Here is a 15514-nt window from a genome sequence, read left to right as displayed (position 1 = left end):
ATACAACATTTGGCCAAACAGGATGTGCAATTTATATTTAATTTAGCTTGATTTTTGGAAATAATGTAATGCTTCTTGCACTTCTTTGGGAACATAATATTTAAGCCGTTAATAGCAGCATAAACCCAATTATAAATGCAAATACTCTAAGGGTTACCTTAAGTCGTTAATAGCAGCATAAACCCAGTTATAAATGCATATACTCTAAGGGTTACCTTAAGGGTGTTTAATACTTTTTTACTTAAAAAACAACATTGAAGTATGGTAACCACAGTATTTACCACAGTATGGTAAAGCAAAAATTGTACAATAGCATTTTATATTATTTTCCATTCAAATGCCAAACATGATCAGTGCAAACTCATGCAATGTATATGTTCCTGACTGTTAGACTTAGATGTCCTGTCAGTTCCTGACCAAATAAATGTAAATTAGAAGTTTCAATTGGCACATCTGTTGTCTGTTCTCATATTCAAGCAGACAGTGAATGTGACTGTTTATTATGCCATGTATTGTATGTTTTCTATAATCCATGTCATATTACTAATCATGTTGAAATCACTGAAAGGTGTGCCATCTAATCCTCCGTTTTACCCCAACAGAAGAACCATCTAAGTTTGTTAACAAGCCGAGGGCTCAGCCCCAGGAGAGTGGAGCTCTGGTGGGTGACGTGGTGTTGAGCTGTGAGGTTGCTTCTCCTGGAACCGCTGTTGTGTGGAAGAAAGAACAGATAGAAATAACGGAGGACAAGAGGATAACTTTTATGTCTCAGGGGACACAAAGGAAGCTGGTCATCAGGGGTGCCAAGCAGAGCGATGAAGGACACTACTCGTGTGAGACGGCAGAGGACAAAATGACATTCCTGGTTAAGATAAAAGGTAAGTCTATGCGCTAATTAGTCTAAAACTAAAAATTTAAATGAGCAGGATTAATCAGACATGCCACAATACCTAATTAATGTCATAACTTTATGGTTTTTTGAACAGTGAAGCTAAACGCTAAATGCTCCTAGAGCTAATAAATGATTTAATAAGTGAAATTAAAAGTTATACCAGTCTTGTATAAGTTATATTAAAGTTTAGTATGTCATTTATCATGCCTTTGTCAGATCTTTTTGAGGACAGTAATGGTCCTTTTAAGGTACAGCTCTTTCTGAGAAGTATTTTCTAGTCTAAAAACCTAAGGTTTAATTCTAAACTTTCTAAACCTTAATTCTAGATTAGTTTCTGGGAAACAATCCCTTAGAGGTTGTTGACATTTGTACAAAACATTCATTATTAGGGCGGTGAGTTTTGGTCTATTTTGAGATGTTTGGGATCTTTTTGTTGTACAGAACTACATCTTTTTTTTATTTAGTTTACTAAAAGCATAAATATCCTTTTTAGAAACTCGAGCTGCTTTCTCCAACAAAGACTCTTATCAGAAAGAGGTGAAGGTTTCAACTTCTCAAAAAGCCACACTGAGCTGTGAGGTTTCTGACCTCAAGACTGAAGTGAAATGGTTCAAAGATGGCAAGCAGTTGAGCTCCAGTAAGACTGTCCACATGGAGTCAAAGGGCAAGAGCCGTCAGCTGGTGCTGGAAAACGTGGAGAAGAAGGATGCTGGAGAATATACCTGTGAAGTTGGGAATGAGAAACTGCTCTTCAAGATTCGTGTGGAAGGTAAGAACATGGCAGTGTGTTTTGGTGGGGGTTTGTTTTTTGGGGGTTTTTTTTAAGGTCCCAGTGACTTAATCAAACATGTAAAGTTAATGTAAACATGTAAACATGCCGAGTTTCTGATACTAAATTCCTTAATCTTGATTTCTGCACCAGACATTCAAGCCGCCTTCTCCAACAAAGACTCTTATCAGAAAGAGGTGAAGGTTTCAACTTCCCAAAAAGCCACACTGAGCTGTGAGGTTTCTGACCTCAAGACTGAAGTGAAATGGTTCAAAGATGGCAAGCAGTTGAGCTCAAGTAAGACTGTCCACATGGAGTCAAAGGGCAAGAGCCGTCAGCTGGTGTTGGAGAACGTGGAGAAGAAGGATGCTGGAGAATATACCTGTGAAGTCGGGAATGAAAAGCTGGTCTTTAAGATTCGGGTGGAAGGTAAGAAACAACATGCCAGTGTTTTGTCTTGTTTTTTAATGGTTCCATTCACACAATTAAACATGTCTGAAGCAAAGTTTACATGAAACTGAAAGTAGATTCTGACACTATATTCCTTAATCTTGATTTCTGCACCAGACACACAAGCCGCCTTCTCCAACAAAGACTCTTACCAGAAGGAAGTTAAGGTTTCAGCCTCCCAAAAAGCCACACTGAGTTGTGAAGTTTCTGACCTCAAGACTGAGGTGAAATGGTTTAAGGATGGCAAGCAGTTGAGCTCCAGTAAGACTGTCCGCATGGAGTCAAAGGGCGAGAGCCGTCAGCTGGTGTTGGAGAACGTGGAGAAGAAGGATGCTGGAGAATATACCTGTGAAGTTGGGAATGAAAAGCTGGTCTTTAAGATTCAGGTGGAAGGTAAAAACAACATGCCAGTTTTTTTTGTTGTTGTTGTTGTTGTTCCCAGTGACTTAATCAAACATGACCAAAGCAAAGTTTACATAAAACTGAAAGTAGTTTCTGATACTATATTCCTAAATCTTGATTCTGCACCAGACATTAAAGCCGCCTTCTCCAACAAAGACTCTTACCAGAAGGAAGTCAAAGTATCAATTTCCGGGAAGGCCACACTGAGCTGTGAAGTTTCTGACCTCAAGACTGAGGTGAAATGGTTCAAAGATGGCAAGCAGTTGAGCTCCAGTAAGACTGTCCACATGGAGTCAAAGGGCAAGAGCCGTCAGCTGGTGCTGGAAAACGTGGAGAAGAAGGATGCTGGAGAATATACCTGTGAAGTTGGGAATGAAAAGCTGGTCTTTAAGATTCAGGTGGAAGGTAAGAACAACATGCAAGCATTTTGCCTTGTTTTTTGTGTTTTTTTAAGGGGGGGGGGGTGAAATGCTGTTTCATGCATACTGAGCTTTTTACACTGTTAAAGACTTGGATTCCCATACTAAACATAGTCAAAGTTTCAAAAACTAATGTTGGACGTTTGATGGAGTATTTCTGTGTCAAAAATACTCCTTCCGGTTTCTCACAAGTTTCGGAGAGTTTTTTTAGAGTATGGCTCGGCTTGACGTTACTAGCGGAAGGTCCTTGTATGGGCCATACGGGCTCTTCTCCCGGTAGGGTGCGCACGCGTGTGACTAGAGCGAGAGAGGAAATGCACGCCCATAAACACTCCCGCCGCACTCCACTTTATTCCCATCTGTGACATCAAGCGACTTCAACGCTTCAGCACAGCAAGTCACTGCTGTCAGGACTTCACCAAATCATACCAAAGAAGTGTGTTTTTGACGGAGCGGTCCCAGCGATAAAGGTTCGGTCCTGCTTTGGAAGCAGCCGGTGAGTAAAACTGCTTCAACTGTTGTCGCTTGAGTAAACATCAGTAAACGACACGATCGCGTGCTTCGTCATTCAAATGCGCTAACGGACTCCATTGTTTGTATAACGTTACACTAGTCTGACGTGCAAAACCGTTTTGCTTGCTACTGCTAAGGTTTAGTCGCATACAATAGTCCATAAACCGAATCATGTCCTCATAAACTGCGAGTAAACACACACAAATGTTGACAGGCCACTAAATACAGTCCATACCACAGAGACGGACGTCCTGCTGTTGCTGTTTCTCCTGTTCAATTTATTTCAGCCTCCGAATGATTATGGATTTTATATATGTATTAGCTGAGCTTGATAGCGATGGGCTTCTCCACAATTGAGGACGTCATCGCTTTGCGCACTTGTCATTCTCTAGCTCCGCCCACACGATACGCCTCCAGGCGCTAGGTTTTTTCCGGAAAGACTCGGTACAGCCCATATTTCTTTTATAAATATAATAAAACTAAAGACTTTTCGGAGATATGAAGGATGCAATACTACTCTATAGGTACTCAAGATTGACATGAGATTGACTGAAACTGAGTGTTTCACCCCCCCTTTAAGGGCCCAATGACTTAATCAGACATGACCAAACCAAAGTTTATATAAAACTGAAAGTAGTTTCTGAAACTATATTCCTTAATCTCTTGATTCCTGCACCAGACATTCAAGCCACCTTCTCCAACAAAGACTCTTATCAGAAAGAGGTGAAGGTTTCAACTTCTCAAAAAGCCACACTGAGCTGTGAGGTTTCTGACCTCAAGACTGAAGTGAAATGGTTCAAGGATGGCAAGCAGTTGAGCTCCAGTAAGACTGTCCACATGGAGTCAAAGGGCAAGAGCCGCCAGCTGGTGCTAGAGAACGTGGAGAAGAAGGATGCTGGAGAATATACCTGTGAAGTTGGGAATGAGAAACTGCTCTTTAAGATTCAGGTGACAGGTATGGAAGACATCCCTGTGTTTGCCTAATGGCTTGCTCTTTCTGTTTTCTTCTTTATGGAAGATACCACAATTACAATAGGTCAACAAAGATTAAGAAAAGCAAACTTTACATATAACAAAGGAGTTTGATATATACCTTGCATTTGGTCAAAAAAAGCATGCCACAATATTTCAATAATGTGTCTTTATAGATACACCAATGTATGTACTTTTCTCTCTTTAAGAAGAGGCACACTAATATGCAGAAAAATGTGTTGCCCGTTTCAGTCTGCAATGTAATTTTTTGTGTGGAATGAATTGTGATTTATGATTTATTCCTACATTTTCTCAAAGTGTACTGTTTTCTGACATTATCTAATGCCCAACCAGATATTCAAGCTACCTTCACCAACAAGGACTCTTATCAGAAGGAAGTTAAGGTTTCAGCCTCCCAAAAAGCCACACTGAGCTGTGAAGTTTCTGACCTTAAGACTGAGGTGAAATGGTTCAAAGATGGCAAGCAGTTGAGCTCCAGTAAGACTGTCCACATGGAGTCAAAGGGCAAGAGCCGTCAGCTGGTGCTGGAGAACGTGGAGAAGAAAGATGCTGGGGAATATACATGTGAAGTTGGGAATGAGAAACTGCTCTTTAAGATTCAGGTGACAGGTATGGAAAACATTTTGGACTGTTAATTTTGGCTCTGTGCATTTGGTCATCAGTGGTTGCTCTTGGCCACACCAAATAACTTATTCACAATTTGCACCGATGAATGAAATATGTCATATTTAACAATCTCCTTTGGGTTGTTTAAAAGCTGCTGTTAAAATATTTCTTCTCTATTGTCATATTCAATGTGGAACTTCAGTATTGACTTTCTCTGCAAATTGGCTAACTAAACTCTTTGAATGAAGTAAAGTCTTTATACCTTCTCATTAGAGCTCAAAACTGCCTTCACCAACAAAGACTCTTATCAGAAAGAAGTTAAGGTTTTAGCCTCCCAAAAAGCCACACTGAGCTGTGAAGTTTCTGACCTCAAGACTGAGGTGAAATGGTTCAAAGATGGCAAGCAGTTGAGCTCCAGTAAGACTGTCCACATGGAGTCAAAGGGCAAGAGCCGTCAGCTGGTGCTGGAGAACGTGGAGAAGAAGGATGCTGGAGAATATACCTGTGAAGTTGGAAATGAAAAACTGCTCTTTAAGATTCAAGTTGAAGGTTCGATTTTCTAAGACCTCCATGAATGAACAATATTCTTTCTTCCTCCAGAACAGTCACAATTTAGTGAATATTTACTATTTTTCTCTCAGATGTCACTACCAAATTCCAGAAGACATCTGTGACAAAAGAAACTGTGATGGTCGAGTCAACAGAGAAGGTTGTTTTAAAAACTGAAGTGATGTCAGAGAGTTGTGGTGTTAAGTGGTTAAGGGATGGAGTGGAACTAAAAGATGGGTCAAAGTATGAGATGAAACAGGAAGGTCGCTCACGGGTCCTAATCGTTAAGTCCTCTGAATCCAAAGACAGTGGCACTTACTCTTGTCAAACTGCTGATGACAAGGTGGAGTTTAAGGTTCTGGTCAAAGGTAAAAGCTATTTTGCAATTTCAAAGCCAAAAAAGTTTTATTGCATGTTTATTGTTTTTTCCCCAATGTAATTGTCTCTATACTTATACATCTAAAGTTTTCAAAGTAATTAATATAGATATAATTGCACTTCTAACTGATTGCAGACAAAATGGGATTTAATTTCCCCCCTCAATTATTCCTTGCAGAGGCACCTTTAAAATTTGTGGTGCCATTGCAGCCGATTTCTGCAGTGCTAGAAAGCACCATGACCCTTTCCTGCAGCCTCAACATAGCCACAGGTGATGTCCTCTGGAAGCATAACGGCAGAGAAATCAAACCGGGCGGCAGATTCAGCATGCGCACTGATAGCACCAACTGCCTCTTGATTGTCTCTGGTGTGGCTCAGGCGGATGAAGGGGAGTACAGCTGTGAATGCAAAGATGACAAGACCACAACCAAAGTCACCACTAAAGGTAAGAACCATCAGTGTCCATGTCTAAAAGTCACAAATTCTCATTAAATGATCCAACACACCTTAAGATGGTTTTAAGTGATAGATGAGATCTGAGATTTTCGATCTAATTTCTCACAGCACCACGTCTGGTGAGGTTCACTACCAAGCTGAGCAATGTTGTAGCAAATGAAGGCAAAGATGCCATCTTCAAATGCTCTGTCACACCTTCGGATGTGAGTGTCAGATGGCTCCGCAATGACGTTCCCATAACAGCTGGTCCCAAATATAAGATTGCTTGTGGAGGAAGCAGCTACTCCCTCACTATCATAGATGTCACTCAAGAGGACGCAGGAGAGTTTAGTGTCGATGCCGATGGAAAAGTGTGCAAAGCCACACTCCAAGTACAACGTAAGGATAACTGTTAAGCGTAATGCAACATATCAGCAGGCAAGCACATAATTCTCAGAGCATACATATCCATATCTTGCAGCGCTTCCTGTCACCTTCAAGAAGAAGCTTGCAGATGTGACTGTGCAGGAGCAGGACACAGTTCGGTTAGAAGTGGAGCTGAGTAAACCTTCAAAAGATGTGAAGTGGATGAAGAATGGTGTGGTTCTACAGCAAGGAGGAAATCTGGAGATTCATGTGGAGGGTGTCAAGCAGACTTTGGTCCTTAAGAGCGTGGCATATGCTGACAGAGGACATTACTCATGTGAAACCCTAGATGACAAGACCCAGGCCAAACTGACAGTAGAGAGTAGGGCTTCTTTTATTATGTTACTCTATCACAGTTACTCTTTCGATCATAATATTTTTATTCCTTATGTTTGCTATGATGATTATATACCACCTAGTAGTTCATAAAAATTTACCATGAAAATCATTAACAGAAATGTACATTCAATTATTAAGTATTTAATCTATGCATTTACATTGTTTTTTACTTTTCAGTTAAGAAGATTCAGGTAGTAAAAGGCCTGAAAGAGATGAAAGTACAAGAAAAAGAGAGCATCACTATGGAGGTGGAGCTCAGCAAGGCTGATGTAGAAGGATCCTGGAGCAAAGATGGAAAGAAACTGAAGCCAGAAGCCAATATCATCATTACAGCACTGGGCAACAAGCACAGCTTGACTATGTCCCAGCTGAAGATAAGTGATGGTGGAGCTATTACCTTTCAAGCTGAGGATGTCCATACTTCTGGAAAACTAATTGTTACAGGTGAGTTTGTATATTCGGGTCTTTAGGTTTAAGTCCACTTATGATTCTTGCCATGCAAATTGTGTAATTCAGTAGTTTAGGGTTAATGCATCTTACAATAATTGACGTTTAAAGGGATAGTTCACCCCAAAAATGAAACAAGGCCCCATTGATAGTATTTTTTTCATACTATGGAAGTCAGTGGGGCCCGGTAACTATTTGGTTATCCATATTCTCCAAACTATCTTGAGGAAACAGATATACCTCATGATTAACGTTCTGCAGTCTGTGTATGATTCGCTTATTGGGGGTTTAGTAAGTTGTATATGAAAACTTAGGAACAAAACCCTAACTTAAACACCAATGTTAAAATCTATAATGTTTGCCACCATAATTATTGGTGTTGTATCCACAGAGCCAGCTGCGAAGATTCTCAAACCTCTACGGGATATCAGTTCTCCAGAAAAGGAGAAAGTCACATTTGAATGTGAAGTGTCAAGAGCAAATGCTGAGGTCAAGTGGTTTAAGGTATCAGTAATTCAATTTAGAATTGTTAAAAAAGTTTTGTAGTCACATATGAATGAAATATAAAATTATTTGAAGAATGCTGATGTCATTATTGCTCTATCAGGATGATGAGGAACTGAAGCCAGGAAAGAAATTTGGCATTCAGTCCCAGGCCAACAAGCGCACCCTCCTCATCCACAAGTGTGCGTATGAGGACCAGGGCCAGTATCTTTGCAGAACAACAGATGACAATACTTCAGCCAAGCTCACTGTTCATGGTGAATAATTCATAATTAATGAATTCTAAGTTGGAGATTATCAAAAATTTTGTAGTCACATGAATAACTGATTGTATTTGAATTCTTGCAGCCCGAGATATTAAAATAGTGAAGCCACTGCAGGACACAGAGGTGACAGAGAAGGAGAGCGCAACATTTGTTTGTGAGGTCTCTCACGATGAAGTAGAGGCTCAATGGCACAAAGGGGATGCCAAACTCAAAGCTGGAGACAATATCAAGATAAGGCAGGAGGGTGAGTCGAACTGAATGGACTAAAATCAAATAAACATAAATTCAGTTCCAAAAGGGACGGATCAATAACTCTTAAACTCATTTAAAACTCTCTCTCTTTCAGGAAGATCATACGTTCTACTCTTCAAATCTGTAAAAGCTGAGGATGCTGGTGAAATCAAGTTCACAGCTGAGAAGGCCTCCTCAACTGCTAAATTGAAGGTTAAAGGTTTGTGGTCATGTGCCTATAATATCTGCATGTATTTTGCATTTCGTTTTAAGACTAATGAACTACAGCCTGGGCTGTGTAGTGTTTCTACAGTTGTCTAACAAATCAGCCCTAAGTTGCCTTGTAATCATTACAGAACTGCCTGTCAGATTTGTGAAGAAACTGAGAGACAAAATCGCCATGTACAAACACCGCGCATACTTAGAGTGTCAGGTGTCAAGGGCCAACGCTAAAGTCACATGGTTCAAGAACAAGTCGGAGCTCAAACCAAGCGAGAAGCACCAGATCACCAGTGAAGACATCTACAGGAAGCTCACCATCATCGACGTGGACGATGATGATGAGGACACATACATGTGTGACGCCATTGATGATAAGACTTCATGTCAGCTACTAGTAGAGGGTAAAAACCTTTTCAGTTATGATTAAAAAAATAATAACATTTTAGGATTAAAGTACAACAGAATTCTTGAAGCACAACCACACACAATTAAAGAAGAAAACTAAAACACTTTTGAAACTGACTGTGAAAGGGATGACAATGTAATTGCATGTTGTTTATTAATTGATAGCAGTTTGTAGATCAGTTTTAATTGATCTGCAACAGACAAGTATGAGCATTGTATGTGCTTTTAACCATATTTAAAAGTCTTATTTATCTCATTAATTTGCTCTTTGGAACAAATTAATGTTTGCTCACAGTTTAAATTTTTGTTACATAAATTTAGCTTACATGCATTTTGTTGTTTTTCCATGCAGTTTCATAGGTTTGACTTTTCTGAAGCGTTTTTGAATAATTTTTCTACATAAACTTTTATGTAGCAAATTTTTGACACAGCACTATGTTGTATCATTACAACTTTCAGAGCAGGCTATCAGCATAGTACGGGAGCTGTGTTCTGTGGAGGTGACTGAGCCGTTCGCTGCCCACTTTGAAGTGGAAGTCAGTGTGGAGACAGTCAAGCCAGTGAAGTGGATGCTGAATGGGGAACAGCTGAAGGATAGCGCAGATATCGAGATGGAGAAAGAGGGAACCATGCACCGCCTCACTTTTAAGAAGACCAAGGCCTCCATGTCAGGCCCAGTACAGTTCACAGCCGGAAAGAGCAAATCAACAGCCGAGCTCAAAGTGAAAGGTTAGGGACTTAGTTTAACCAAGATTTGCAAAATAGCCACTCCAAAAGTGATCTAATCTGAATCTCACAATTCCAATTAAATAGGTTTTGATAATGATACATAATAAAATTGCTACAGAAATTTGTGCAATTGTAGAATCGAAATTGCTACAAAAATTTAGGCTTTGTGCTTTAAAGAAATTTTTATGTTCTGTTATTGGGCCCTATCATACAACCGGTGCAATGCGACGCAAGTGTTTTTGCTAGTTTCAGCCTGACACAGTTATCATTTTCACATTCAACACCATGTTGTTTAAATAGCAAATGCTCTTGCGCCTATCTGTTCACCCATGGGCGTGCTGGTCTGAAAATGAGGTGTGTTCAGGCACATTGTTGCCGTGTTGCTATCTTGAGGCAACTGAAGTAGTATTTTTTGTGTTATTTAAAGGGCGTGTTAGTAATATGTGCCTATGGGTAGGTGCACAACATGCACTCTCTGGGAAAGCATTCAGTCTTTCTGCTTGCAAATTCGGATATGTAAATAGCAAATCTGCTATGTTGTGAGCGTAACTCGATCGCAACTTTAAAGGGAATGGGAGATGAGACTCTAATTGGTTTATTGCACGTTACGCCCAAAACACACCCAAGATTTATTAAGAGACTAGGTACAACCCTTTTGGACCATGCACCTGGCATCCAGACCGTTTTTTTTTTCATTGTTAAACTAGCAAAAGTGGATTTGGACACACCTTAAGTGAACCTTAGCCAGACCATGCACTCAGCTCATTAAAATTGGGCCCTATATGTTTAAGACCGCTAAAATGTAATGTTGTAGTATACAGTAGATTTGTGAACTTTTGTGTTTATGCTTTCAAAGTCACTATTCATTTTACCTAATAGAACGTCCTATTGAAGTCCTTGAGCCTCTCAAGGATGTGTCAGCCAAGGAGAAGACCTCCACCACACTGTGCTGCAAGTTCTCTGCCCCACCAAAAGAAGTGCAGTGGTTTAAGGGCCAAACTGCTTTGGGGGCTTCTAGCAAGTACAGCATGAAGCAAAAGGACGCCAATGTGGAGCTGATTATACAAGCTTTGAGTCCAGAGGACTCTGGAGAGTATCGCTGTCAGGTCGGGGCCTGTGAGAGCAAAGCCGTTCTCAAAGTAGAAGGTAAAGTCATAAAGAAGGCATTCAAAGCATGATGTTTCAAATTGCATTCCCTTTATACATCCAGCCTGTAAGGGTTAGGGCTGCTTGTGAGAGCTTGGCTTTGACTACACTAAAAAGGCATTAGATACAGTAGATGTTGTTAGTGCCACTCTGAAAATGATATTTGATGTTTCTTTTTCTTGACGTACATAGTGCGTAAAATCCAGATCACCAAACATCTGACAGATGTGGAGGTGGATGAAGATGGTGATGCTGTGTTCACCTGCGAGGTTAACTATGCTGATGAAGAAGTTCAATGGACGCTCAATGACAAGCTGCTTTTCAACAATGAAGTCAATGCCATCACCCATGTGGATAAGACCCACACCCTCACTCTCAAGAACCTAGCACCTGAGGATGGTGGAAAGGTGTCATTCAGCATAAGGGATGTAAAAGAAACAGTATGCCTGAAGGTCAAAGGTAAGGTCCTGAAAATGTTTAAATAAAGCAAGTTTACAAAAATGCTGAATGTGAAAATTGGCGAATTTTTTTTTTTGACATCCAGAAAAGAAAGCGGTCTTCTTGAAGTTGCTAGATGATGTAGTTGCAGAGGAGAAAGGTACAGTGACTCTTAAATGTGAAGCCTCAAAGCCCAGAGTGGCCCCTGTGTGGCGCAAAGATGGTACAGTCTTGTCTGCAGGCAAAAAGTATGAGCTCCTCCATGATGGTAAGTCCTTGGGACTGACTATCCATGATGTCATGCAAGCTGACGCCGGCGAGTACAGCTGTGATCTTGGCACGGACCTCTCCAAGTCCAAGGTCACTGTTAGAGGTATGTCAACAAACTATGGTATTAATGTTGGGCTACAGTGACACTGTAGTGTCATTTGTTGTGTTTTTTTTAGTTTTTAGTGTTTTTAGTGTTTTTCCAAATAATGTCTTTGTTGTTGACCCCAGATATCCACATCGGGATCACCAAGCGTCTTAAGTCAATAGAGGCCAAAGCCGGTGAAAACTGCACATTTGAGTGCATCTTGTCCCGGGAAAGCTCAGAGAAGTGCTCCTGGAGCCTAAAAGGCCAACCTGTCACTGATGGAGGGCGTTTCCAGATAAGCAGCAAAGGGCGCAAATATACTTTAACAATCAAATCAGTCTCAGCTTCTGATTCTGGTGAGGTGGTGTTCGCTCTCAAAGATTTGAGCTCGAAGGCAACACTTTCTATTGAGGGTGAGTAAGCAGGGTGAAACAAGAGCGATGAATTTAAATAAAGATTTTGAATAAATCTGGTTTTGCATAATCAATGCATATATTATTTTGGGGCTGTAGGTGAAGTTCCTACTATATCTAAAGAGCTTCAGGGTGTTAGTGCCAAAATTGGTGAAGATGCCACATTCTCCTGTGAGCTTTCTCAATCTGGACTGGAAGTAAAGTGGTCCAAGGATGGCAAGTCTATCAGAAAGAGCCAAAAATATGAAATCAATCAGGAGCAGACGCTCATAAAGCTGACTATCCGCAACATCACGGACAAAGACTCTGGAGAATACAGTTGCGAGGTCACCGGTGGTCCAACCACCAAGGCTAAACTGGAGATCAAAGGCAAGGTTTTTAAACCCAATGGTCATCATTTCTTTAAATGTACAACGGGGGAAATCTCATACCCCTAAATAAAATAAGTTATATTTACCTTAGTGTTTCATTCCCTTTTGTAGAACTGCCCAACAAATTCATTTGTGAGCTAAAGGATGTCAATGCAGAAGAGAATAGTGCTGTCTCCTTTGAATGTGAAACCGCCCAACCTGCCTCTAAAGTCACCTGGCTAAAAGGAACAAAGGAGATCAAGGCTGGAGGAAGATATGAGCTGACACAGAAGGGAAACATCATCATCCTCAAAGTGAAGGATCTGGAGAAGAGTGACACCGAGGTATACACCTGTGATATTGGCTCTACAAAGAGTACAGCCAAATTGACAGTGAAAGGTAAGAACCTTGGTGTTTATTTCAATGCATTTGCTTATCTTGAAAATAATACCTTAAAGGCTGAGAATCTCATGGATAGATTCCAGAAGCTTACCGTTTAGATTGCTTTTATCAATTCTTTATTAAATAATTTCTCTCTGATAAAGGAAAAGATCTAATATACCGTATTTCTTCAAATAAAAGCCTGTTGTCAATTAAACGCTGGGCCTCTGATAGTGGCCGGGGGTGTGGTCAGCACAAACAAATAAAGGCCAGGGGAAAATGTGTTGATAAACTCCTAAATGCCTTTCATTTAATGTGCATTCAAGATCATCGTAATGTACAGTAAGGTTGTGCCGTGACGGCTGACCCGACACCACGCAACCATCCTGATTCATGTGCCCTGTTCTTTCAAGTGCGAAACACACTAATCATATAACAGCTAGTTTCAGACAGGCTACACAAATATTGATCTTCACATCTCATCTTTTTATACGTCTTACACTGCATTTAACTTAAAATATTTTATTTTGTACAAGAAAACACAATAGGCTTCAAAATAAACTATGTTAATGAAATATTGTAAAGTGGTCATATGAACTAGGCTACACGAAAGACCATTTAAAAAACAATATGCAATATCTCTGAGAAAAGTGCGTGCAACCTATTGGAAATGCGGATGAGTATTTAGATGGGTCAGAAAAATAACGAAATGATGAATAACGATGAATAGCGAAAAGTGCTTAAACTCTTCTTAGGTGGAAGTAGGCTTTTTTCCCTCACGTGCAACGATAGAAAGTGCGGAGTCATTAATTAGGTTAGAAAAATAACAAAATTATAGTTTTTTTAAAGTAGAAAATAATATTTATGTAAAGAAATATATTAAAATAAAAAGTGCTCAAAAGTGCACAACTCTTCTTAAGTGGAAGGAAGCTTTTTTTTCCTAGTGCAACAATATATAGCCTAGAAAATAGAGTCATTAATTGGGTTAAAAATATTATGAAATTATATCTTTTTTTAAGTAAAAAATAATATTTATGTAAAGAAATATATTAAATTAAAAAGTGCTTAAAAGTACACAACTCTTCTTAATGGAAGGAAGCTTTTTTTCCCTCACATGCAAACTATTTAGAAAGCACTGAGTAATTAATTGGGTTAGTAAAATAACGAAATTATAGTTCAAGTGTAAAAAATATTTATATAAAGAGATATAGTAAAATAAAAAGCGTTTAAAAGTGCACAACTATTCTCAAGTGGAAGGAAGCTTTTTTCCTCACACGCAATAGGCTAAGAAAGCGCAGATGCGTCATTAGTTGGGTTAGAAAAATAATGAGATCATAGTTTTTTAAAGTAGAAAATAATATTTATGTAAAGAGATATATTAAAATGAAAAGTGCTTACAAGTATACAACTCTTAAGTGGAAGGAAGTGTTTTTTTCCCCCTCACGTGCAACCAATAGCCTGTAGAAAGCTGAGTCTGGTTAAAATAACCTTACGTGGAACCTATATAAAAATTAAGCGCAGAATAAACATTTTACATTTTTCAATGGTCATGTCTCAATGGTGGTTACCGATTGGGGCTACAGTAATTCTGACCGAAATTGCTTTGTCACCTTTCTGGCTGTTGTTGTAAATGGTGATATGTTTGCATGTTTCTTAAAAAAAGCAATGACTTATGTCCACTGGAACGCTATTGCTTTTATTCGCTATTAATTAAAAACAGTTTATTTAAAGCAATTATTTTCCAAACAGATGAAATTAGAAATACAGGCCTGCCCCTAATAAAAGCCTGCTTCAAATTAAAGCCGGTTCCCTTCAGCAGTTCAGGTAAATAAAGGCCCCGGTCTTCATTTAAGGAATTACGGTAGTTGGGTAAAGTCAATTTTTCTTTGAATATGAACACGAAAGTCAGACTGAGATAAGTTTAAAAAATGTAGGAAGGCGAGCTTTACCCAAGTAAGGTATGTCTGAAAATATTTCTAATAAGTACAGTTTAAGACAGCTTGTATTGTAGTTTACTTTCTGCATTTTTGTATTTAACTTTTGGGTTTCTGTCTGGCAATATTATTGCTTTACTGTGTCAGTACAAGATCACATGAGTTCAGTGTACTGGCACTTTTATATTATACTTTCACAATTATGCTGGTAGTCTACATGTGATTTAGATTTTTTTTTAAATGTGGTAGATAGATAGAATTATGATGTGGTTACATAGTCTTGTATTTCAGTATGTGCTGGAATTGTTGTTACTTGTGCTTCTTATTACAACTGATGTGAAAGAATATTGAGATTTCCAGGTGATGTCTATCAGCTCTCAAATTTTAGAAATGGCACATCCGTGTTGGTTTGTGAGGTTCAGTCTTGTCTTGACTCTGTTAACATAATATATGTATTCTCGTAGTCCTGGTAAAGTGGATGTATTGGAATTGTTTTTTGTTTATTTCTGTGATAATTTAAAC

General features: G+C 39.3%; 1 protein-coding gene across 1 annotated transcript in view; it reads left to right on the top strand.

Moving 5' to 3' along the window:
• obscnb (obscurin, cytoskeletal calmodulin and titin-interacting RhoGEF b) overlaps nt 1–15514 on the top strand; it is a 57797-nt gene that overhangs the window by 8480 nt on the left and 33803 nt on the right. The window contains exons 9-33 of the mRNA XM_067435274.1: nt 603–878; nt 1386–1661; nt 1815–2090; nt 2229–2504; nt 2643–2918; nt 4125–4400; nt 4772–5047; nt 5318–5593; nt 5686–5961; nt 6150–6416; nt 6536–6805; nt 6888–7154; nt 7349–7615; nt 8010–8122; nt 8226–8379; nt 8471–8632; nt 8735–8839; nt 8976–9242; nt 9706–9975; nt 10855–11121; nt 11314–11580; nt 11666–11932; nt 12058–12327; nt 12427–12696; nt 12810–13076. Coding sequence (XP_067291375.1) covers nt 603–878; nt 1386–1661; nt 1815–2090; nt 2229–2504; nt 2643–2918; nt 4125–4400; nt 4772–5047; nt 5318–5593; nt 5686–5961; nt 6150–6416; nt 6536–6805; nt 6888–7154; nt 7349–7615; nt 8010–8122; nt 8226–8379; nt 8471–8632; nt 8735–8839; nt 8976–9242; nt 9706–9975; nt 10855–11121; nt 11314–11580; nt 11666–11932; nt 12058–12327; nt 12427–12696; nt 12810–13076 — 6234 coding nt within the window. The remainder of the gene's footprint in view (nt 1–602; nt 879–1385; nt 1662–1814; nt 2091–2228; nt 2505–2642; nt 2919–4124; nt 4401–4771; nt 5048–5317; nt 5594–5685; nt 5962–6149; nt 6417–6535; nt 6806–6887; nt 7155–7348; nt 7616–8009; nt 8123–8225; nt 8380–8470; nt 8633–8734; nt 8840–8975; nt 9243–9705; nt 9976–10854; nt 11122–11313; nt 11581–11665; nt 11933–12057; nt 12328–12426; nt 12697–12809; nt 13077–15514) is intronic.

The sequence above is a fragment of the Pseudorasbora parva genome, chromosome 24, assembly GCF_024679245.1.
Source record: "Pseudorasbora parva isolate DD20220531a chromosome 24, ASM2467924v1, whole genome shotgun sequence".
NCBI lineage: Eukaryota > Metazoa > Chordata > Actinopteri > Cypriniformes > Gobionidae > Pseudorasbora > Pseudorasbora parva.
The sequence above is the reverse complement of the archived record's forward strand: the minus strand, read 5'-3'. Positions and strand labels throughout refer to the sequence as shown.